The sequence below is a fragment of the Scleropages formosus genome, chromosome 6 (assembly GCF_900964775.1).
Source record: "Scleropages formosus chromosome 6, fSclFor1.1, whole genome shotgun sequence".
In the NCBI taxonomy this organism is placed as follows: Eukaryota; Metazoa; Chordata; class Actinopteri; order Osteoglossiformes; family Osteoglossidae; genus Scleropages; species Scleropages formosus.
Window position 1 is genome coordinate 23,769,594 of NC_041811.1, and position 24,652 is coordinate 23,794,245.

Below are 24,652 nucleotides of genomic sequence, written 5' to 3' on the forward strand. Positions count from 1 at the left end.
AGTCAACATACAACCAAATTTTGTTGAATAAAGTGGTGAATAATGGAGTACATCATAACTTGAAAGTGCAGGGGACCTGAGCTAGAATACTGTGGTAGATTTGTCACTTTTCAGAATATGTAATTATAAGGAGGCCTACAATAAATTCCAAGTCTAACGTCCTCTTGACACCACTGGACACCAGACAAGCAGGCCAACTGGGAGGCATCCTATGCATGAGGTGTGTAGGACCTTGGTTCTTCGTTCAAAGCTGAAACAACTACGTGCCTGCTTAACTGATGACAAATAGTAACATGTAGCCATGAGAAAATATTCTTAAGTGAAGCACTAAAACTGTATTAGGCATCTATTTGCTTTGGACAGCATAAGCCATATTTCCACTTGTCTCTAGAGCACAATACAATTGTTCTTAAATACTGTTTAGCTGATGCCTCTGTCAAAGGAGGCTTGCGATGCTAGATACACTACCTACCATCATTCAGCCATTTACAGTATAGAGCAGAGCACAGTAATACATTGTCTCTCTAAGGGCAGTTTAGATTGGCCAAAGCTGTGTAGACTGTGGGAGGAAACCAGAAGCTCACACAATCACAGTAAGAATGTGCAAACTCTACAAAGAGTCAGATTCAAACCCAAAGCCCAGTAGCTGTGAGATGCCAGTGTTACCTGCTGCACCACTGCGCCGCTCTTTCCTTAAATAATGGTTTTTCAAAGTTTTATGGGCAGATTTGTGGCTATGAGACAGCAAGTAGCGTAGTGGTAAGAATTACTGCTTTTGGAACTAAAGGTTACAGGTTTGATACCTGTAAATGCACCTTGAGCAAGGGACTTACCCTAAATTGATACAGTAAAATAACCCAGCTGAATAAATAGGTAAATGACTGTAAGTTGCTTTGGAGTAACGCATCAGCTAAATGAATAAATGTCTTTCAAGAAAAGTGTGCAAACTTTGAAAAACACAGTCTATGTGCTGTTAGGTTCTTGCAACACACACACTGTCTGAAACCACTTGTCCCAAGTGGGGTCACAGCGAGCCGGAGCATAACCCGACAACACGTAGGGCGTGAGGCTTGAGGGGGAGGGTACGCACCCAGGACGGACCGCCAATCCATCGCAAGGCACCCCAAGCGGGACTCAAACCCCACACCCACCAGAGAGCAGGACCCAGTCAAACCCACTCTGCCACCGCACCCCTCTCTCTTGCAAAACTCGTAGCGCAAAAGCGTAGAGCATTAGTTGTAATGCGTGCTGATCCACCTGTGCTACTGGACAGTACAGTATGTGTCATTCTGATGTCATTTCTCATCTCTCTGCTGTTGTTCTATGCGCCACGGGTCCAGTTCTAAACACACCAAGGACAGTCCACCTGCCTAACACACGAACACTCCCAAGTCTCGGACCAGCTCTGTTTAAGGAGCAGTGCTGAAATTGCAGGAGCCTGAACTTGCAAAGTTGTTAACAGATCAGCAAACAGCGTGTTGCAAGCGGAGTTACACACTCATACTCTTGGGGGGGGAGGGGCGACGGGGGGGGCGCGCATTAGGATCGGTGCTCGTGTTTTATGGTGACAGTCCGTCTCTTAACGTATTGTCTCTTATTGATGAAGGTGTTGCGCTCCCAGCCAAGTCCGTGCAGGGATTCTTGGCCGTGTGTGTGCGCGCGCGCGCGGGCGCGGGCGCGCGTGTGTGTGCGCACGCGGCGGAGCGCGAGAGCAGCAGGAAATCGCCTCGTGCGCTCGGATGGCGCAGCGCTAGGAGCCCGGATCGTCTGCGAAAAGGCGGCACGGACAGGTGGCGCGGCGGGGACATGGGACTACCGACGCCATGAGGAACGAGCCTCAGGGCAACTTAGTAGCGACGTGGGTCAACCCCACACTGCCCGCCTGGAGGAGGGACTCGTTCGGCAGCGACGCGGGGCAGAGGTAGAGCGCAGTTCGAGGGCGGGCAGCTGCACGGCAAAGCCTGGCAAAGGCGTCCATCTCTGCAGCATCCTCCGCACGACTCGAACCGCGGCATTCACTACAGCATGCATATTTTACTACTCCTACAATATTGTGTCAGAACTGCAGTAATAACTTTTTTTTTCTACTAAAAATTAGACGCACGGTTATGTCATGCTGTAACCTGGTGAATTGTGGCATATTTTGTAGGTTACTGAGCGCGAGCCAGGAACTACTGCACGTGTGACCGGTGCTCGCGAACCAAAGAGGCGGGAATTTTTTTTTTTTTTTTTTGTCTCCCCCCCCCCCCCCCCCCACAAATATTTCAGCCGCCTTTCTCATCAGCTGTTTTCGCGCGTTGGGGAGGATTCTGCAGGTTGAATGCATTTTTTAGAGAAGTGTCATATGTTTTTAGTGTTGCCCAGCCAGCAGTCTGTGTGACACTTGGAGAAGTTGTCCGTGGGCTCTTGCACTGCTGACGTGTCGTGTGTGTCCTGTGTTACACTGCATGTCCTAGAGGTGCTAGTGTGATGAGCATGTCTCTTGTTCTTCTGCGTGAAACGAAAATCGCAGCAATCAAAGTTGTGTACAGTGCAAACCACGGGGCGATTTTTGAAGGGGAGTCCTCGGAAGGCCGTGACACGCAGTCCTGTCGGAATGACCTCTCTCAGAGACAAGTTGGAGACAAGTCCTTTCGGGGCGGGCGAAACAGCATCTCTTTTTCCTGCAGGCACCATTATCTAAGCGTCTTGAGTTTTATTTAGCATCCTGTGATGTTCCAGATCAAATCTCTCCTTTATAGAAGAAGACTTAAGGATTTCAGGTGTAAAAGGAGAAGCGGGGTGACAGTCGTGACAGAAAAGTAGCAGATAATATGAATATGTGCTGTTTGTTTATTTGGAACACTTACAGGCCATGAAGATGTCTGACTGATGAAAGTGTGGAGGAACTATTAATTCCCCTACTGCTTTCTGAGGGAACTTGGAAATGAGTGTCGGCAAACTGCCACGGGGGCTGAGAGTTAAAAAAGCAGCCGTCGGGGTGATGGCTGAAGGGCATTATTTACATTCTGACATGTGAGTTCAACTGCTTTCCTTTCCAGGCACGGACTTGCTGAAGTGTCATGGATTTTATGTGCAATTTTTGTACACTTTTCATAAGCGAGGTGTTCACTTTAGCCCACTTTGTGGCACACCTGTGCATGCAGGTTACCTTGGTTCAGACTGAAGAGGCAGAAGGTCCCAAACGTCAGTGTGACGATCGGCATCAAGTCTTACCGTGTGGATGGACAGGTGTACCAGCTCATCGATGTCTTGCTCTCTGAAAGAAAGATTTCTCAAGAGCTGTGTTGATTTTGTGCAGTGATTCTGTTTGTGGAGGTTCAGTCCTGTGCAATTTTGTGAAGATGATGAACTGACTATAAGAGTAGATTTAATGCAACTTGGTGGCGACTTTACATGTCTGAGTCTGGTCCAGTCAGTCTCTGATTTGATTTGCTTTCTTATGAATTATTATCACCAAGAGAAATATGTCATCAGTTTGACTCATTGTGATTGGCTTGGCCAGTGTAAGTGACTGACTATGAGTGGTTTGAGGATGTAAACCTCCACTTTAGCCCTCTCCACCTGCAACCCTGGGTTTTCTGCTGCTCGGTCTTACAAAAGCAGCAAGCATTTATTTGATTGTGATGTTCTCTCCTTCTCCATGATCTAGTCAGCTCCCCCACTCCACTCAGCTCAGATAAAACAGAGGAACATTAGTCCTTTCGCTGATGGAGAGCTACCCTTGAGCCCACTTACCCGTTTATAGGAGCTTCAGAGACTCAGCTCGGGATACTGTTAAGCTGTCTGCTTATCCACAGGTTCCTAATGTGCTGAGCTGACACAGGGAAGTATCTGTGTTTTATGAGGCAAGTGTATTAAGTGCTTTTTGTTTGAGCTCACATGGATAAATTTGTGTCTTTAACTTTTTCTGTTTCTGATTAGTTTTTGCTTCTCCACTGTATTCCCATATCCATAGAAAAAAATACAGGGTTGTTGGGAATCTCTGCATGTGATCAATAAAAAAAGACTTTTTTGTTTTATATATAGATGGATATTATGGTAGATATGTGAAGATATTTCCCGCCATGCTATTCGCTCTACACGAAATAGAATTTAGCTGTTAGAAGACGCAGAGCTCTTCATTTGAAACCCACGCTACCCTCTCGACGCACTACATTGATTCACTAGTTTCTGCTGCCAGAACGAACCGAGAGCAGGGATTATTCCAGCGCACCACACACACACTGGTGCATGCGTAGGAGGATGGTTGCAGTCACTGACGAGTCAGAGGCTCTTGCTGGTGGTTAGTGCTGTTGTTAGGTTCCTGGTGAAGCTGCCAATGGACCACAGGAGGCCCCCCATTCGTGTCTGGCGGCAGTCATGGCTACCGGTCCGTCAGGTGGCTGGACCCATGAAAAGTAATTGTGTAGCACCATCTGGACATGGGAAGTGTAGTTGTTAAGTCATCTTGTGTGCAGGTCATCTGTTACAGAGCAGTATGCCAGAGACTACAGATCCCAGTCTTCCATTAATTTACTGCAGAGATAGTTGCATTGAAGCCTTTAAACCTGCAAATTAGAAAGCGTGTTGGAAACAAGCAACAAGATATGATTCTGAAGTAAGTTTTTTTCCTGAACTGCTGTGATGCAGGTAGCTCCAATGAAATATATTGTTTTTTTTTCCCCTATGTATAGACAGTTGCATTTTTCACGTAGTAACAGATGGTTGCTGCATTCCTGTAGGACGGGTGTGGTAAAGACGATATTTGTTTTGTTATGTAAGCTGTCATGAGAAAGCAAAATTTTGTCAGCGTTGAAGTGCTTATAAATCTACAGTTTAGGTTCTCCTCAGATGCTGCAGTCTGTACTCAGAGTTCTTTCACATGCTGCCGAATACAAAGTGATAGACAACTTGCGAACAGATGCACCCTACTGGTTTTTCTCCCTAAATATTTTGGTGTGGGTAGAATGTTGACCCCCCCATCCTTCTTAACAGATTTTGGCAAAATTGCCAAGGCTGATCGCTATCAAATTTTAAACCTTGAAGTATCCACATGCAGACATTGTGTCTGCATTTGGGATCTTATGCAGACTTGATAGGTTTGCTTGTATAAGCTATTATGAATCTACAGTAAGTCAGTGAACGTGGAGCATCTAAATGAGTCAAGGTGCAGTGAAACGTGTACATGGTAAAATCTGGAAAACTGCAGAGAAGGAGAGTGAGACATTTTCTTTTTTGGATGAAGGTATTTTACAGTCTGGTCTTTTTCCCACGCAGTGGGCTATTATTGTAGAGTCTTCTGTGTAAAAAAAAAAAAAAAATTTTTCTTTTTCACATAAGCAGTTTATTATTGGGTTGGTAGGCCAGTTTTGCAATAAAAATTGACTTTCATAGGATATGTACTTTTGGAAATGTGACATGTTATTAGGCTTTTGTTTAGGTAAGTAACATTCTATAGCCTAAGTGTAAATTGTAAGCATCTAGTGGAACTACACACACACACACACACACACACACACACACACAGACACACACACACAGACACACACACACACAGTCTTGAAGCCGCTCGTCCCAAGCAGGGTTGCGGTTTTTGAGATACCAATAGTTTTCCTTCTTGTAATTCTTTGCTTGTATCCATGTCAGTTTCTAATTTGAGTTTGATTTTCTAATCATAAGACAATAAAGGTAGCAGTTACAAAGGATATTTCTTCTTCTACATTTTGTCATTTTTGTGGTAGTAGTACAAGTGATATGACTAAATTATTATGAGGACAGTTGCTTCATTCTGCTCTCTATGCTTATCGATAGTACAGTAAAAGCCAATGAGGGGCTTGTCTGTTTTACTGAATTGTTCCTCCTTTCATTATTTTATACTATGGAAGACTAAGTTTTCACTTATTTACATGCTCAGTAATCAGTCAGCTATATGTCTTTTCTCCAGTTTATTAATTCTGTGTGTTTAGATTAAAGAAAATGTGGAATACAGTAAATCAGTGTGAACTTCATAGCTCAATAGTTCTTCCATGTTTATTGCCTATAAATACTTTTCTGTTGATTTCCTTTTCTATTAGACAGCATTCAGACATTTGGTACATCTTATCCATGGGATGTAGTATAGAGTATGTGAACAAACACTGAGTATGAAGAAAGACCGCACAGCCTCATAATAATTATCACTGTGAACAAGTGTCACACTCTCCTTTCCTACACTGGCATCCACCTCTGCTTCTCAGAATTAAAGACTCACTGGTGGTCATTTGAAATACAGCTATTGCAAATACAGCACGTTATATCACGGCTGCCCTAGCTTTTTGCAAAGGCTCAGTACTCTACTGTACCTAGGTAAATATTTTACTGTGGGTCAACAGTGCAAGGGCAGCAATTCATAAAGCAGCTACGGAGCTTTACGTTAGTGCAAGGAAGAGGACAAGAAAATTTCTTTTAAAAAAGCTAAATAATTAATTCAGACAAAACCATTCGCTGACATGTTTCCTTTCCTTGCAGTGTTTTGTTACATTTTAAATCTGTATTATCACAAAAAATAAGTTCACTTTGTAGCAGTTTCAGCGCTACTGTCAAATATATTTATTGGATTGCAGCACTATTTGTGTAAGGAGCACTTATCATGTCAAATATAATTATTGCCTTTCTAGAATTCAGGAACAGTGTTCCCATGGTTTGCATTCAGCATGTCTAACCAAACACTCAAAGCAAACAGTTTATTAGTGCTATCGAAGCTGTTTCAAAGCAGTGTCATCTTTGCTGTGGTTGAGTCTGTGAGTCTTGCACGTCCGTGCTACATGCTTGCTTCCATTATGACACCGTTATTTACCGTCTTTTGTTTTTCTATCTGTGTGTCTCGTGCTCAGGTTTTTGGACGAATACAGTACGGATTCTACCAACGCACAGTGAGTCCAAACAGCATGCAGATACATATCGTTAAATGAGCGGGTTTCTCAATTCCCATTCCCTTAGGGTTTCCTTCCACAGAGCTCTCGCAGGTGCTTTTTAGGGTAAACATGCCTGTTCACCTCAAACTGCCAATTTCTTTCACCCATGCTGAAGTATTTAGGAGGCTGAGGTACTTCTACTAATTAACATTTAGTGTAATACACACACACACACAGTTTCAGAACCGCTCGTCCCATACGGGGTCGCAGGGAACCAGAGCCTACCCGGTAACACAGGGCAGAAGGCCGGAGGGGGAGGGGACACACCCAGGACAGAACGCCAGTCCGTCACAAGGCACCCCAAACGGGACTCAAACCCCAGACCCACCGGAGAGCAGGACCGTGGTCCAACCCACTGCGGCACCTCACCCCTTCACCATTTAGTGTAATATTAAAATGGAAATTTTTCTTGTCTATCACTCAAAGGTTCATTACTTTTCTCTTCAGTTTATGGTGTCCTTCATTAGTTTGGTTAAATGTTTGCTATACTTTTTAAATGTTAACTGGCTTTCATGGTGCTATACACACTGACAGTATCCTATCAACTGTAAGCCCTTTTACATTTATAGAGTTTGGGTTTGTTGAGGAAATCTAAATAAACTTGGTTTCATTCTAGTTCTTCGCTCAAGTTCTGTACAGTATTACATAACCGCTGTTTGCAAACGAATGGAACTAAGCTAATTATACGAAACAACTCTGATGGCTTCATGGTCTGATGTAATGGAAATGCACCAAACAAGATGCCAGTTGATAAGCAGATGGGATGGCCCCAAACAGACTTTCATCTGTTCCATCATACACTAGAAAATGACTACATGTACACATGTAACCTACTGCAAAACAGTGGGGCTTGACCTGTTCTTTATTACTGTGGTACAAAATGAAATACCAGGTATTCCGTAGCTGAACCACTGAATATCCCAGCCATTCCATCAAGTGGCATCTTAACACACAAACCTGTCATCATTTCTATCCACAGTCCACAGCTCAAGTGGGTGATTAGTGGTCAATGAGAGCAGTCTTCCGTACATGTGAAAACAAAACCTTCTGTTGTCCAGGCAACAGACCCACTAAGTAAGGTGGAGTGTGGTTGGCCAGGGAAAGTATATCAATAGCACACACTGTCTGTGGAAGTTGTATTATCAGCATGAAGATAGTAGGCAAATTGCTACTATTCGTCATCAGATAACCCTCAAAATCCCTCTTTCGCTATGGACTGTAAAAGATTGAATTCTGTTCGATACTGCAGTACTGAGAGTCTAATAGTGTTTACTGCAAATTCAGTTTACAAGTAAATCTGATAAATTACGAGTGTCTTTTTAAACTCCACGTTTATAGTTAACCACTTTTTGCATATGGATCATGATGTGGATGAAAGTAAAGTCAGGGCTTAAAATCCCATTACTGTTAATTCAAAATCAGTTGTAGCACTCATGGTTAGTGAAAGAGAAACACATTTATTCATTGCTTTTCTCCAAGATGAGTTACATTTTTAAGCTACCTACAGTTATTTACCCATTTACACAGCTGGATAATTTTACTGGAGCAACTTGAGGACAAGTACCTTGCTTAAGGGTACTACAGCTAGAGGTGGGATTCAAACCTGCAAACTGGGTCTAAAGACAGCAGCTCTAACCACTACCCTAGAAGCTGTTCAGTTACCAACACTGCATTATACCAACTATGTGCTGGCCATATAGTTGTTAAATGATTCCCAGAATGGGAATTTGAATTTGAGAAGTCAGTGAGCTTTAGTTAGTATTACCAGTAAATGTGCAATTCATGCTGTGGCTTTATCATTGTATGTTAGTAGTATAAAATAAAACATAAAAATACTAGCTTGAACCCTAAAATACTTACTCGTTCACTGCTTGTCCTAGTCTGTGTTACAGCAGTCTGAAGCCCATCCCGGAGTCACCAGACAGAAGGCTGGGGATACACTTTGGACGGGACACTAGTCCATCACAGGGTAGCGGCGCGCACTCACCCGTTCACACATTATGGGCAATTTAGCATCACCAATTCACCTCATCTGCATGTGTTTGGACTATGGGAGGAAACCGGTGTATCCTGTGGAAGCCTACACAGACATGGGAAGAACGTACAAACTCCACACAGGCTGAGCCGATTTCAAACCTACACCTGAACAGTCCTGGTGGTGTGAGGCAGCAGCACTCCCCGCCGTGCAATCTCAATAAAGTGTTTATTGTGTAAATATACTGACCTTGTGCAAATAGAAATAGATTCAGCTTTCATTTAAGAAGGCATATATTACAATGTATCATTATAAATGAGCGCTTAATGGAGCATTTTATAATAAAACACTTTCATGAATATGAGGCTTTATGCATTTGCAATATTTACAAATGTTATGAAGTTACATTCTTTCCCCAATAAATTACTGATGTTCATAAGCAGTTTATAAGCAAAGCTTCCCTTAAAGAGTATCCAGAAATGGAATGTAAGAGTTTTCTTTACATTTTTGTAAAAAACAAAGCAATTCCAATACTAAACAATACTCAGAACAGATAGGCTGAGAGTGCAACCCTCAGTGCCAGGTACCAGTTTTATGTTATAAATGTTTTACTGACTTCACTGCATTTTGCCTGCTCAGCACGACCGAAATTCGGGCAGGCTCCGGTTAGAGGAAGTTACGCAGGCATCCTAGTCAGGTGGAAGCCTGAAATGATTTAGAAACCTCCTGGATCTTGTTACTCTTGCATTAATATGGGCTTTGCTTGAAATAACTGAACCCAGCGGTACTGCCTTAAGTGACAGATACCATAAAGAGGTTTATATCCTTAAAGAACCTTTACAATATTACATTTCTGGCTGAGAAAAATGTTAAGAAACTTTGCAATCACAAGTGGACTATTCAGCGGGTCTTTGATTAAGAACTTTCGAGTAATGAACATCTCGCCCTTACAGACCTTTTGGAGAATTATTGAGTAATTATGTTTTTTCATGACGAGAACTTGCATACCAATTAAAATCGCGCATCAAAGCTTCAGAAGATTTGCCGACAGATAACATTTTGAAGCAGTAAGCGCTGCCTTAAGCTTTCCAATACCCTGCTCTAGATCTGGCCAGGGTTTTTTGTGCTTTCTTATTTGAAACAGGTCACGAATAGCCATCCAAGGGACTCGGAACATGCCGACACATTCACAAGATTGTTTGCAAGCCTGGTCCCCACAAGCTGTTGAGTGGGGCAAGGAGGGCGAAGAAACAGAGACAGAGACAGACAGTGCTGCTGTGTTTCCATGCAAAATGCAGAGCTGTCATGCTGCTGACATTTACATTTATCTATTTAGAAGATGTTTTACTCCAAAGTGACATTCAACTCAGAGTAAACAAAGTGCATTTCACCCACAAACAGAGATACAGATACTGAGTTGAAGTACAATCAACTTAGTCCAATACCACCATTGTTTCTGATAGGGCACATTACATGAGTAGCAATATATAGAATTAGAAAAGAATACAATTACATAGAACAGGGTGGGGTGGTGCAGTAGCGCAGGGGGTTGGACCAGGTCCTGCTTTCTGGTGGGTCTGGGGTTCGAGCCCTGCTGGGGGTGCCTTGTGATAGACTGGTGTCCCATACTGGGTGTGACCCCTCCCCCTCCAGCCTTATGCCCTGAGTTGTCAGGTTAGGCCCTGGTTCCCTGTGACCCTGTATGGGACAAGCAGTTCAGAAAGTGTGTGTGTGTGTGTGTGTGTACAATTACATATTTGATGACAAGCTCCTGGCCCTTTTTGTGTTGCATTCGACTAACAGACTTTTTGAGTAACGAGCCAATCTCTGTCCCAATTAAGATCGTAAGTAGAGGACCCACTGTAATTTTTACTGAGGTATAAATGTTTATAATAATGCTGTAACAGAAAGTTTTCCATTTTGTGTTCAAAACCCATTACATACAGTCATACCCTGCGACGTGCATTCACGAAAGAAGAATTTCACTTTATGAAGCGTTTCATTAACTTTTCATAACTTTGGCTTATAAGGCAGTTCTTTGCATTTCAAGGGCTGAATTTGGATTTTGCATGCCTCCCAACAGTGGAGCAGTGTGAGACATATACATTATTCATTTATCTGATTCTTTTCTCCAAAGCAATGTACAATGGATATTATGTTCTCTTTAGGAGACAGCTCTTTTGTTTATTGTAAATAGTTGGGAACTGTGGGAAAGAATACTTGTCCAACCACTATGGGGGCTAACAGGGATTATAAGGGGTGAGTGCCTGTTGGGCAGTGTGAGAAGGTTAAGAAAATCCTAAAAAGGCTAAAAGGGCGGGAAAGGCTGCCTTGGGATCCAGGTCCTTGAGGAAAAGGGGTCCTTGGATCAAGATCATGATTTCCATTGGTTTGGGCCGATACCTCTCGCTATGTGCCGGTGTTCCAATAAAGGTTCATAACGAACGCTGTCAGTGCGTCCTTGTTTGCCCCACCCCGTCCCAGAGCGATGTGCTACAATATACCTACATGCACGCTGCCGGCAATTTCGATTCACCAGTCCACCATATGCCTTTGGACCGTGGAAGGAGTCTCTTGACATGAGCTCAAATGCATGTACAGAAGCTTCATTTCCCATCATGCAGTGCAAAGTCTGGTATCCTTTAATCACAGTTTAATCACAGTTTATTCCTATGTAGACCAAACCTCTGCAGAGCATCACACACGTCAGATTCATTATTTAACATAAATGGTTTTTTTTTTTCTTTGAACAGTTTGATTCAATTCATCTGCACGCATTCTCCAGTAATAATTATATGTAATCACTGACTGATGATATAATTTTGGAGGGTTTCCAGCGAGAAATGATTGTCTCGAACCATGTTAAACTGTGGTTCTGTCTCACTTTGCATAATGATATAGCTTGATTTTAGCTCTGACCTTTATTTAGTTGATATGTGTATCATAAGGAAGCTTCTAGTGTGATGTGTAGAACAATATTCTTACTCAATATATTCAAGGTTAGTACTTTTCTGAAGGATACTAGCACTGAAATTGGATTTGAACCAGTTTAAACCATGTAACACAGTGACAGCCTTAACCAGTACACCACTTGCTGTTTGAAGGCTGTCACAATATGCCAAACTGACTCTGCTTAGTGCATACAGACAATTCCTGAGCTGATGTGTAGAACATTACGTGGTTGCATTTGTGCACATTACACTCTTTTGTGTGTAATCAACTCCAGTTGGGGAGGGGGGGTTTGATGTTGTGAGAATGTCCAGATCTATGTTTTCAAATTTGAATTCATTGACATGTTTTGAAGCAGGGCGCTTAGTAATCCCAATCTGTTATATTGTGGTTACCGCTTTTCACTGTGTCACTATTGCTTTTCTTTCACCACCACAAATATCACTATTTTCAGCAGCTTTGACGTTTAAATAAGGTGTAACTTTTTATTTTAATAATAGATATGCTGTTATATTCTATTTAATAATAACTACAATAATAACAAATTGTTTCAGTGTTATTGTTTTTTTTTAATGGAAGCTAAGTAGTGTTTTACGTCTTACAATAAAGCAATTACCTGAGTAATGTGGGAGAAGCTGCCAGTTTTTACACTGACCTCAATTCACTTAGTGAAATACAACCAGTTGTTAATTGAAAACCACTGACAGTTTGAGTACCAATTAGTCCAAAATTTGAAATCTCACTTTAATATCTTACAGGTCATAAAAATAATAGCCAGTGTAATTTCTCAGTCAGTCTGTTTGGAACAGTCAGTCTACTGGGAATGTACAGAAAAAATATACAGGCTAGAATGTACAGTGTACCCTTCTTGGATATTGATTTTCTAAGCAAACAACTCAGAATCTGATTTGCTTTCAAAACATTAATTATATTTTTGTGTTCCTTTTATTTTTTTGTATATATTAATGCTAAAACTGCTAAAACTTAAAACTGTGTTTTTAAGTGCTTTTTAGTGTCTGTTGGGTTTAATGCACAGGGATGCTTAATGACAATTTTATTTGACAGGGTATCAGATTTGTCAAGGGGATGCAAATATACGTTTTTCAATTTTATGAGGATGATTCCCTTCTTAGATATGAATCCATGTTGCATCAGATTTCTGACCGCTTCTAGAGAAGTGAGGACGCAACGGGATAAATAAAAGACCAATAAAAGAACGTGAACAAATATTTTTAAAACATCAATGAGACCTTGATATTTTGCTTGTCATGATATATTTGACACATTTCATATTGTCTGAATCGCCTTCTTTATCTTCAGAATGAATTATTGAAATGTTCAATAGCCGCAGGACAGGAAATCACATCAGTTTCTCCTGATGTCTCAACAGTGTCAGAGGACATGGCTCTTATCTAGCTCCCCTGATACTGCTATAGTAACATTTTAAGGCTTCTCACTCCTTTGAATAAATATAATGTAGGAGTTGTTTAAATACCAGGAGACAATAAAGAGGACCTTCAGCTTCAGCTCATACCATGTTCTGCATAATAGGTGTAGGGGTAGATTTAATACATTTAGTTTATGCTTCAAGCATCCTTTAGGGTCCGGAGGGCCACTAGTCAAGTGCCGCATTAACTACCTTCCTATGTCTCATCCCTCAGGGTGCAGGTGGAGTTTTACGTGAATGAGAACACCTTCAAGGAGAGACTGAAGCTCTTCTTCATCAAAAACCAAAGATCAAGTAAGTCCCAGCCGAATTTTGTGCTTAGTGCTTCTTGGCTTTTCAGTGACTCAGCTGTGAGCTGCGATCAAGGTTAACAGCCAGAACTCTGAAATTTGCCCTTCTATTCTGCTCTACTCTTGAGTGGCATGACGGCACAGTGAGTAGCTCTGCTGTCTCACAGCGCCTGGGTGGTGCGAGAAAACGTGGATTCCATCCCCACTCAAGTCTGTGTGGAGTTTGCGTGTTCTCCCTGTGTATGTGTGGGTTTCCTCCAAGTGCTCCGGTTTCCTCCCACAGTCCAAAGACATGCTGTTCAGGTTCTCCCATAGTGTGACAGAGAGAGTGTGTTCCACTGATGTATGGATGAGCGACCCAATGTAAGTAGTGTCTCTAGCAGTGTAAGTCATCTTGGTGAATAAAGTGTGTGGGCTGATAACACTACATAGTATCCATTGGAAGTTGCTTTGGTGAAAAGCATATGCTAAATAAATACGTGTAAATAAAGGTACTTAAGTTGCAGGAGTAGAAGTATTCATGGTGATGAAGAGATACAACTGTAAAGTAAGCAAAATACAAAAAAGTTAAGGTGACCCAGTTCATAACGTCATGTAGTGGTTAGAGATCTTGCCTCTGGATACAGAGGTTTCAGGTTTGAATCCCACATCATGCTATATCACACTTGAGTAGGGTGCTTACCATAAATTGCTCCAGTGAAAATTACCCTGCTGTATAACTGGGCAACACATTATAAGTTGCTTAGGAAAAAAATGTTAACTCTATGAATAAATATAAAAATAGAGTTATAATGATACTGTAACTGCACCTACATTGGAACGGATGCAATCAAGGTAACATTCACTCCGGTAATAGATGTTATTAAACTGCTGGGCAACTGCTGGACAGCTATTAGTCATTTGAGTCTTAAGAGTTGAACAGGTTTAAAAGTTTTCGAGAACATTTAATGCCATGCTCAGTTTTACCTGTGATGTGCAAGCATAATTATTTGCAAGTGCTTTTTGGGTGAAAACAATTGGTAATAAATTTAAAGGGTAGCCCTCCTTCATTTAAAATGAAAATGTTGCTGACTACGTGTTGCATATGTTTCCAGCTGCTGTTATTGAAAACACAGCTGTAGTCCTCTGGTGTGAAGATACAAAGGAGCACAGACAATGGACTTTGTTCCAAATACTTGTTGGAGGTGAAAAAAATAACGGAACAAATTGTGAATAAATGAAAATGAATTATATTTCAGATATTAAGAAATCATGAGTGCTCTTTTAAGTCACTCTTAGTGCAGCATGTTTGAGCGTGTCAGATGACACAAAAGCTCTGTGATTTTTACTGCTAGCTTAAGATGATAGATCACACATGGTAAAAGAAATCTGGTTAGAGTGCAAACTCCCTTCAGCTTGCTGTACCATTGCTCCTCACACAGATGTGTGTGTTACTCTTAGCTCTGTTAGACCAAACACACACACACACTTGCTGAACCGCTTGTCCCATACGGGGTCGCTGGGAACCAGAGCCTACCCAGTAACACAGGGCATAAGGCTGGAGGGGGAGGGGACACACCCAGGACGGGACGCCAGTCCGTCTCAAGGCACCCCAAGCGGGACTCGAACCCCAGACCCACTGGAGAGCAGGACCTGGTCCAACCCACTGCACCACTACACCACCACACCCCCCTTCTGTTAGACCATGAGTTGCTAATTAGTAAAACGGTAAAACAAAAGGAGCTGAAATGAGCTTTACTGACCTACTTGTGGTCCCAGAAGAACTGCAGTTCCCTTTAAAACTGCGGAAGCAGAAATCCTTTTTTTATTAGTATTCTTCTAACTTTGATTTCCATAAGTGCCTTTATCCCAATGCACTGAACTCAAATTATATAAATTAATGACTCAGATCTCATGGTTACCAATATGTTTCTTTCAACGTGAATATTTCCAGAAAGGGAAAGTTACGTAAATGAAATGGCTGTTGGGCTATAGCATTGATTTGTTGACCTGAGGAAACAGCCGACCGGTGTGATGGTAGCTGAGCTCGTATTTGTGCTGCTGGATGTGTGAGTTTGGGTTCTTTTCTGTTATTGCTTGTCTGCCGGTTCGCTTTCGGCTCTTTAAAGCCCTAGAGCGTGCAAGTTATTTTGAGAAAACAAAGTCGGTTTGGGGAAAAGTGACATATTCTTGTGTTGCTTTCTTTGTGTTCTCACTTCTCTCCTGACAGTATAGCAAGTAAAAGAGTGTGGGGCTGGTTGTTGGCTGTGGATTGTTGGCCACAGAGCCTTCGTAGTAGTTAAGTTTGCTTTATAATCTGAGGAGGATATTTGTGCTATTTGTGCATCTCCATTTCCGAAATTGCCCAGAAAAGTGCACCAGTTGTGTGTGGATATTTTCAGATGCCCTTTTTTTCTAGTATATACTGTTTAGTCATTCATCTGTGAGAACATTTTTTTTAAAATGAATCCAGAGATTTTCTTTTCATTCACTTGTTTGTTTGCACTACAGCAGCACAGCAAAAATGCAAATGCATAGAGGTACATAATACGGCTCAGGGGTTAACAGTATTTAACAGGGCTGCTCATACAGCTAAGGAGATCAGAAAAAGTTGGCCAAATCATAGAGTCCATGTTACCTTCAGGTTACATATTAATGTTTCTTGAGTCAGCCACTCGTTTTTGAATAAGCTTCTGGTGTGGATCAGAGGGGGACGAATAAAATATTTTTGTACGATCCTTTGAATAGCTGAAGTGGTTGTTTATATGCATTGTAAATAATGCATACACTGCAATAGACTGAGGCCCCATCCCTAACCCTAATCTGAATGGATGGATGGATGGATGGATGGATGGATGGATGGATGGACGGACGGACAATGCATGCATTTGGAGTACATCACATGTCTACAACAAGGAGAGAGTAGAGATTTTCCAGCGAAATACTTGTTCCAGTATTCAGTTCCACCACCATGTATGTTCCCTCCCTGTTTGTTCTGGCAGGTCTGAGAATACGGATATTCAACTTCTCCTTGAAGCTGCTGACATGCCTCTTATACATTGTTCGAGTTATGCTGGACGACCCAACACAGACTGGCTGGTGAGCTTCTGTTCCTTCTTATGCCTTCGAGCTTTTGGTTCATTATGCTCCACAAACTCTGTATTCCAGTAATCCACAAAAAATGGTACCAGTAACATACTGACAGCTGCGGAGTGCCTAGTGTACTGCCAACTTCATGGATTGTTGGACTGTCAATTTGGCTTATTCTTAAAATTTTATTTCAGTAATAAGGACTATTAAGCTGCAGGATGCCAGATTACTTTATGTAGCATACGCAGTGATGTGGAGTTTTATGGAAGTAGAAATACTTCATCTGTGATGGACCGGTTGCTGAGGGAAGGGGGCAGTCTACCACTTCTTTCCCTGCATTCAGTTTAAAGTATGCCGGATGTCCTAAGAAAGAAACTTTAACAGCAAAATGAGCTTTTAAAGTTTGTGTGAATAACCCTGTTCTGCACACTGCTTCTGATAGGAAACTTTGGTGCTGAGTTTAGAAGAATTTTATAAACATAAAATAAACTGTAAATATATTCAGTTGGATGTTAGAAGGACCGATAAACAAACTTTATTTTACTAAACTATAACTATACCAAAAGGACATTGTTTATGTGTTGTTTGGACTTTTCAAATATTTTAATGTGTTGTAAGAATATATTTAGATAATAATTAGCAGTATTTCTTTTGACACCATTCTTCAACTCAAGTTTCTGTACAATTACAAACAGCCTTGGTCGCTGATGATTTAAAAATCACTGGATTTGTTTATTAATTATATCACTGCAGACAAAAAAAAACATGAGTCAGTGCAAATGGCATCATGTGGACAGCATGGTTTCCCACAGTTCAGAATCATAGAGGCTGTCCTGGGTTGTCATGGCAGCAGTGTCGAGTGCCCCTGCTGGTCACCCACAGCATTCTGACATGGTACTTCCTTCTCCTCTGCCTGGTGTGGGTTCTGACAGCAGCGGGGGTTGCCGGTTGAACCACACGATAAGCTCTGCGGAGATCAACTGGTGAGGGCACACGCCGTTGGGGGCCTTCTGCTTCACTCACACCCTTTGACAGAAGCTGTAATGGCCTCCTGATTATACACTTTCTAACTCCACACAGAAAGAAAAATGTGCGGGGCACACTAATATTAAATTCATTACTGTACTGTGTCTGTATGAATTATCATACATTTATTTTTGACTAGCACAAGGATGCAACCATTAAATGTATAAATACTGTGAAATGTTTAAAATATGAAAATGAATAACAGATTAATGATCATAAACATTGCGCACACAGATGTACAAATATATTATGTAATAAAAAGGCTATTTATTACAGGGCTGCGTAGCACACCTTGAATAAAACGCATATGTAATCCTATATAATATTTGTTTCTCTGTTTATTTTCGTGCCAATTTTCACAAAATGCCGTTTTATTTCATTGCAGGGAGGTGATTTTCTGGGTCAACAGAAGGGTACCAGTGTGGGTGATACAGGTGAGCGCAAGGGGAGCACAGATAGTGTTGCTGAGAAATGTAAGAAGCTCCTGATACACCACAAGGGAACCACAGAGGAATCCACATCTGAGTGTTATTGACGTCTCTGTTCCTGTGATTGCTGTCAGATCACTTGTAGTGAGAAATTAGAAGCTGAAGCAAGAATCACATGCTCTTGGTGGGATCCAAGCAGACAAGCCTTTGCATGCAGGTTAAACTAGCTCATGCCATCATGTTAGCAACAGTGTGATCTGAGGAAAATGTGCTTTACGGGGGGTGCAGTGGCAGCGTCCAACTATATCTCAGTCACTGTGCTTAGATTCAGGACTTGTAGGCACTGTAACACACCTTTCCTTCCTTATTATGAGATTTGTCGGTGGAAAAAGTCTTCGTGGCAAAGTCTGAAGCCCTGCAGTGTTCTGCATTCTTTATGTAACCTGAGAAAAAGACGCAGAATGCAGTTTATGTAATGTGGAGCTTTCCCAGCTAGGTGAGGGACCTTCAAGGCCAGAGCAGCTGAGTGACGTGTTTAAGCTGTGGTGGGGGGTTTGCGCTGCATTAGCCCTGGCTCATGATGGAATGCCCGTCTCCCGTGTTGTAGGTGATCGTGGCCTTGATCAGCTTCCTGGAAACAATGCTCTTGACGTATCTCAGCTACAAGGTAAGGCTTTCTGTCCAAAGCTCTCAGCATACTTTTCTTTCTCAAAGAAATAAATCCAGCTGAGCATAAATCACCTCAGGGATGAAGTTTTTGTTGGTTGTTCAGTTTCCTTTCTGCTTTACACTTTTTTTCCAGCCAAACTAATTTCTTCTTTTTATTGATTCACCGATTTAACAAAACTGTGTTGCATAATGATGGGGTGTGGTGGCGCAGTGGGTTGGACCACAGTCCTGCTCTCCGGTGGGTTTGGGGTTCGAGTCCCGCTTGGGGTGCCTTGCGACGGACTGGCGTCCCGTCCTGGGTGTGTCCCCTCCCCCTCTGGCCTTACGCCCTGTGTTACCGGGTAGGCTCCGGTTCCCCGTGACCCCGTATGGGACAAGCGGTTCTGGAAATGTGTGTGTGTTGCATAATGCTCTCCGGCAAATTAAAATTAAATGCGCAGATAGTTGTCAAAGGGGAGGTAGTCACTGTTGCTTTTCTGGTCACAGACACCCTCTCACCTTAGGAGCCGTAAACACAACTGGGTCAAAATGTCAGCTGAACGCTTTGTTGGCTGTTTTCAGGGGAACATTTGGGAGCAGATTTTCCAGGTGTCCTTCCTCCTGGAGATGATCAACACGGTGCCCTTTATCATCACGGTGAGCTTCTGTAGTGTGAGTGTAGGTGTTTTTAGACAGGGTATGGGTCTTCTGTGCGGGATTGGATGTTACTAAGATACCAAGGTTTGGACCAACGTTTAGTTGTGAGGAAGGACTGGCATCCAGAAATGCATCCTGGTTTTCCCCAGAATCAGTCGTTATCATTAATGTGAATAAAACGTTGCTAGCTGCCATTATTTTGTTTCTGTTTTTTCATCTTAACAAAGTTGCTTTTTATTGCCGAATATAACTTACTGATATTGAAGCGCTCACTGCTGTCAACAGTCTATATTGTAAATTCATAAATATCTGAAAAATGCCTTATGTTAAATAAATATGTCAAATCATTTGTAGTATATTTCATCTTTGAACTTAATTGCTCAATTTGTCAAAGCTTGCAAGTCAACCCATTTGAGACGCTATGAACTTGTGTAACTTGGGTGTTTTTGTTGGATTGGATCTCCAACAGGGCAACTTTAGTTCTTATCATTGTCTTACAGATATTTTGGCCCCCTTTAAGGAACATTTTCATCCCAGTGTTTCTCAACTGCTGGCTTGCCAAAAGCGCGCTGGAGAACATGATTGTAAGTAGGCTATATAAGGAAACTCATTCCCTAATCTGTTTTCATGCTTCATGTGTATTGATGTTGCTGTGTTGGTCCTGCTGAAAACTGACCCAAACATGTGCCATTATGCATAAGCCATAAAGTGAGAGTCAGATGGACATCAGATTCAAGAAAATTCAAATTAGACAAGTCAGGAACAGATGAATAAAAAAAATTATATTATCAATTTAATTTCACATTTCTAAAGCATAACTCCCTTGTGTAATCATGAATTTTGATCAGTTTTGATGGCTGCTGCAGATTTCCTTTGGAATACAGATTTTGCTAGTGGGCTTGAGCGTGGCCCGTCTTGTTTCCCTCTCCAGAATGATCTGCACCGAGCCATACAGAGAACACACTCTGCTATGTTCAACCAGGTTCTTATCCTCATCTGCACTTTGCTTTGTCTGGTCTTCACTGGGTGAGTCCCACTCACACTGTCTCTTGACAGACTGCTGACATATGATTACTTCATCAAGCATTACATAACAGGATACAATGATTATGAGATAAATGAAATAGAAAAAAACAGACATGCTGAATGCAGCCTGCTCTTTATTAAGTAATTAATTTCTTCACTCTCCATCGCTATGTTTGTGGCAGGCATCAATATATAGTATCTATAGCGTATCTATAGGGGACATGTTGTCTATGTAGAGGGTTAGGTTGCTGGTTTTGGGATTTATGTTTTATTTTGGTAGTACGGTGTTGTCTTGTTTTTTTAGATTTTGCAATAAAGTGGAATTCCCTCTCTCATAGATCATTTCTGCTGTCACATTCTGCAGTTCTCAATATTTAAATTTCTTGTGCTTTGCTCTTTTGGTCCTCTCGCCTTGGCTTTATTGTTTCCTAATTTGGTCCAGCTCACTGAAACAGTTTAAGCTAGTCTTAATTAAAAGCCATTTTGTAGAGCAACTCTTCAGAGAAAGGTGAGAGCTTTAAATACTTGGGTGATGCTGACTTTCTGAGTGAAGTAGGAGAGCCTGTTAACACTCCAACAGCAAGGAGGTAGAATCAATGAACCTGTGTTGCATTTACTGTCGCAGAACGTGTGGAATTCAGCACCTGGAACGAGCAGGGAAGAACCTGTCCCTCTTTAACTCGTTATACTTCTGCATTGTCACCTTCTCCACCGTGGGCTTCGGAGACGTCACACCTCAGATCTGGCCATCCCAGCTGCTCGTGGTCATCATGATCTGTGTGGCTCTGGTAGTGCTCCCCTTACAGGTATGAGGCGTGAGATACAAGGCATGTAATTCAGCTGTGGAAGAACAATATGCTAACTCTTTGATGGTTCTAAAGGTTTGTCTGTTTTAAATAAGCAGATCTCTTCACATGTGTAGAAGAAATTCAGTTGGAGTCTCATGGAGTCTCTTCTTTGTCAAGTGTAAAAAGTGCTGAATTCTGTACAGTTCAGATAAGTACAGCTTGTCCTGGATTCACAGTCATAACAACCGCGTTGTAAGTCAACTTTGTAGCTACTGAAAAATCCCTTCATACTGTATTACAGGAACCATAAGAATATATAAACAATTAAACTAATCATAAACTAAAAGTTTGTTAACAAAATACAATTGCTTCTAGACACTGAAGCACCAACTGAGACCCAAACAATAACAAATATGTGTGTCTCGTGCCAGGGCAGCCAGCCAAAGTTATCATACACAGATGGAGTGGTCATCAGGGCTCAAAGATGGTGGTCATATGTCCAGGTGGTCGTAAGCGGAGGACTGCTTGTAATACTGATTGACTGATTTAAAACTTCCATCAGCTGTATCGCGGACAAGGGAAGCACGGTGGCACGGGAGGTTTGCGTGTTCTTGCATTCACTTGGGTTTCTTGAGATGTTCTGGTTTTTAGCTGAAATGGTAAATGGAATATAGTTAATGGTATGTTGATTTGTTGGTGAGAAAGCTGTTTCAGTCACCACCTTGAAATATATTAATTACCATTGATCTGTTTGTAGATGAAAATAAATAGATCACTTGGGACCTTGCTTCTAATGTCACCCTATTCTGACCCTCTGTTACAGAAACCAGTCAGTCTGGAATAAATCAGCAAAGGGGCCCTTTTGAACCAAATGTGCTGTTCTGATGTATTCCTCTTAATAGCTCCAGAAATTTTTTTTTCAGTTTTTTGCCATTATAAATCCTTCATCAGTTGCTCGTTATAAATAAGCAATACCTGCCATGAAGATCTTTATTTACAATACTTTTGTAATGGAAAAACAATAGTTTCTGTGTGCTTTGCAGAGTGAAATACATAGTAGGCAGTGAATGAAATACCTGTTATGGAAATAAAATGACTGCATAACTGGGGAAATCTCATTTTACTCAGTAATAACACCTTTTCTAAGGAGAAAGGATACATCTTTTCATGAGCTGTTGAATAACTTTTTTATTGTACAGGACCCCGTTATATATGATGTATATGGATATGGATATGGTGTATCAAAACGGATAATTTCACAGGTGAAATGCATAAACCAGTTTCAGAACTTTGTAGGACTATGTAAAACACTTTAAATGTGTACATAATTTTTTTATTCCAGTTTGAGGAGCTGATGTACCTGTGGATGGAGAGGCAGAAGTCAGGGGGGAACTACAGCCGACACCGTGCACAGACAGAAAAGCATGTGGTGTTGTGTGTGAGCTCACTCAAGATAGACTTGCTCATGGACTTCCTCAATGAGTTCTATGCTCATCCCAGGCTGCAGGTAAAAGGATCAGGATCTTCAGCCTTCAGACAAGGACCTTTGAATAACCATTTGTAAACATCAAGACCTCAAAGACCTGAAACAGTCGAAACAGAGCCAAATACAGTGTTTTCAGCTGGATGTCAGCTGAAGAGAGACTCATGGCATGTCTCTGTGCACCTCTTCTTTGCAGGATTACTATGTCGTGATACTCTGCCCCACAGAGATGGACATTCAAGTGCGCCGGGTCCTACAAATTCCACTCTGGTCCCAGAGGGTTATTTATCTTCAGGGCTCTGTACTGAAGGACCAGGATCTAATGAGAGCAAAGTGAGTTGTGTTCACCAACATGCATGCATGGGAGAATTAATGCCTCCATTCATCATTCTGATTTTGCGAAAAGAGTGTTTTTTTTTTTAAAGTTTCTGCAAAATAGACCTTGTGAAGTTCTGAAGTTTCCTTGAAGTATGACTAGTCTTAACAATTGTGAGTATTGACTCATGGCAATGAACAGGGACGGTGTTGAGTGCTTTGCCTGTTCCCATTTCTTTTTTTCTTTGCCTGTGTGGGTGTCCTTTTCATCAACTCTTGGCTGCCGCTATATTTTTCTCCTTGAGGGTTGTTCAAGTGGGGAGGGGGTGGAAGAGTTTCACAGCTGGGATTCTTTTTCTTGACTTGGTTTGAGGTCCCATCAACCTCCAAACTGGGTAGCTGGCCAAGGTACTCATTGATCCTATTTATATTCAATAATTGAAATAGCATTTTAATTAACTTTAATTGTCTACTTGGGGCTTGCTGTAAAGATCAGTGGTAGGGGTGTACTGGGTGGTATATTTCAAGGCACCATACTTAGCTTCTCAGTTAGATTTAGAATTTCTTACTTTTAAACCAAAGTGTTGAACCTGCTGTCATGCAATGTTAATTTTTTGATGTTTGCATTTTTACAAACAATAAGATTCACAAATGGGTAAAATTAAAATTTTATTTCCTGACACCTTCAAAAAGGCAGTTGGGTGCAACAGTTCTTTATTTGACTAATAAAAAGGTTCATTTAGAGATTAAATGCAGTAATCATGAGTCTTTTGGTCTTTAAAACATGGCTCATCAAGCACATGAGCTCTTCAGTGGTCAGTGGTCCAGTTACTGGATGGGGGAAGGAATGATAGTGAGGTTCCTGATTACATGTAGTGTAACTGACTGTAATGCGATCTAGATATGCAATAGAACAGTAAACACTAATTACACACACGCACACACTGTCTGAAATTGCTCATCCCGAGTGGGATTGCGGCGAACCAAAGTTTAACCCGGCAACACAGGGCACAAGGCTGGAGGGAGAGGGGACACACCCGGGACGGGACGCCAGTCCGTCACAAGGCACTTCAAGCAGGACTCGAACCCCAGACCCACCGGAGAGGAGGCACAGGCCAAACCCGCTACAACACTGTGCCCCCTAAACACTAATTAAAAAAAATAAAAAATAAACATCTCTGTGACACAAGATGCCGTAGACCACAGGTGCGTGCTCTTGTGTCTTTTATTTTTCCCTTGAGATAGACAGGAGATTGGACCACAGGGAAGGGAGGGGAGGAAAGGGGGAACCGGGAAGTGGTACAACAAGAGGGGTCTTGAGGTGCGGGTGGGGTTGGGTGAGGTCGTCTGTGTCTCGTGCTCTGCATGCATGTGTCTGACTTCTTCGTATCCCTCTCTCACTGTCAGGCACAGGGTTAGAAACAGTGGTTGTTATTAGCCCCAGGTGGAGCGAATCCTTCCTCCTCCCTTGAGGGATTTTCTGCTTTTGGTGAAAAGCTTAGCATCATTAGGATGTATATTTTAATAAGCATCAAGTTTATGTACAGTTTTTGTATAGAGTTAACAGAAGCATGTGATCTCTGGAATTATCCTGATTTCTGCATTAATCCCTCCTG

The 24,652-nt window shown here is 41.8% G+C and overlaps 1 protein-coding gene across 5 annotated transcripts in view; it reads left to right on the top strand.

Annotated features, from left to right (window-relative positions):
- Positions 1-24,652, top strand: part of kcnt1a (potassium sodium-activated channel subfamily T member 1a) — a 71,658-nt gene that overhangs the window by 19,985 nt on the left and 27,021 nt on the right. For 2 of the 5 annotated variants that reach the window (XM_029253058.1, XM_029253059.1), the window contains exons 1-12: positions 1,711-1,921; positions 13,521-13,600; positions 16,578-16,674; positions 17,598-17,648; positions 18,077-18,125; positions 18,727-18,786; positions 19,350-19,424; positions 19,925-20,008; positions 20,356-20,450; positions 21,076-21,256; positions 22,581-22,745; positions 22,918-23,054. In XM_029253058.1, the coding sequence (XP_029108891.1) occupies positions 1,824-1,921; positions 13,521-13,600; positions 16,578-16,674; positions 17,598-17,648; positions 18,077-18,125; positions 18,727-18,786; positions 19,350-19,424; positions 19,925-20,008; positions 20,356-20,450; positions 21,076-21,256; positions 22,581-22,745; positions 22,918-23,054 (1,172 nt within the window). In that variant the 5' untranslated portion in view covers positions 1,711-1,823. Of the gene's footprint in view, positions 1-1,710; positions 1,922-4,535; positions 4,601-6,854; positions 6,894-13,520; positions 13,601-16,577; positions 16,675-17,597; positions 17,649-18,076; positions 18,126-18,726; positions 18,787-19,349; positions 19,425-19,924; positions 20,009-20,355; positions 20,451-21,075; positions 21,257-22,580; positions 22,746-22,917; positions 23,055-24,652 lie in introns of those variants that run through there. The other 3 variants (XM_018755502.2, XM_018755511.2, XM_018755492.2) reach the window with 3 other exon arrangements.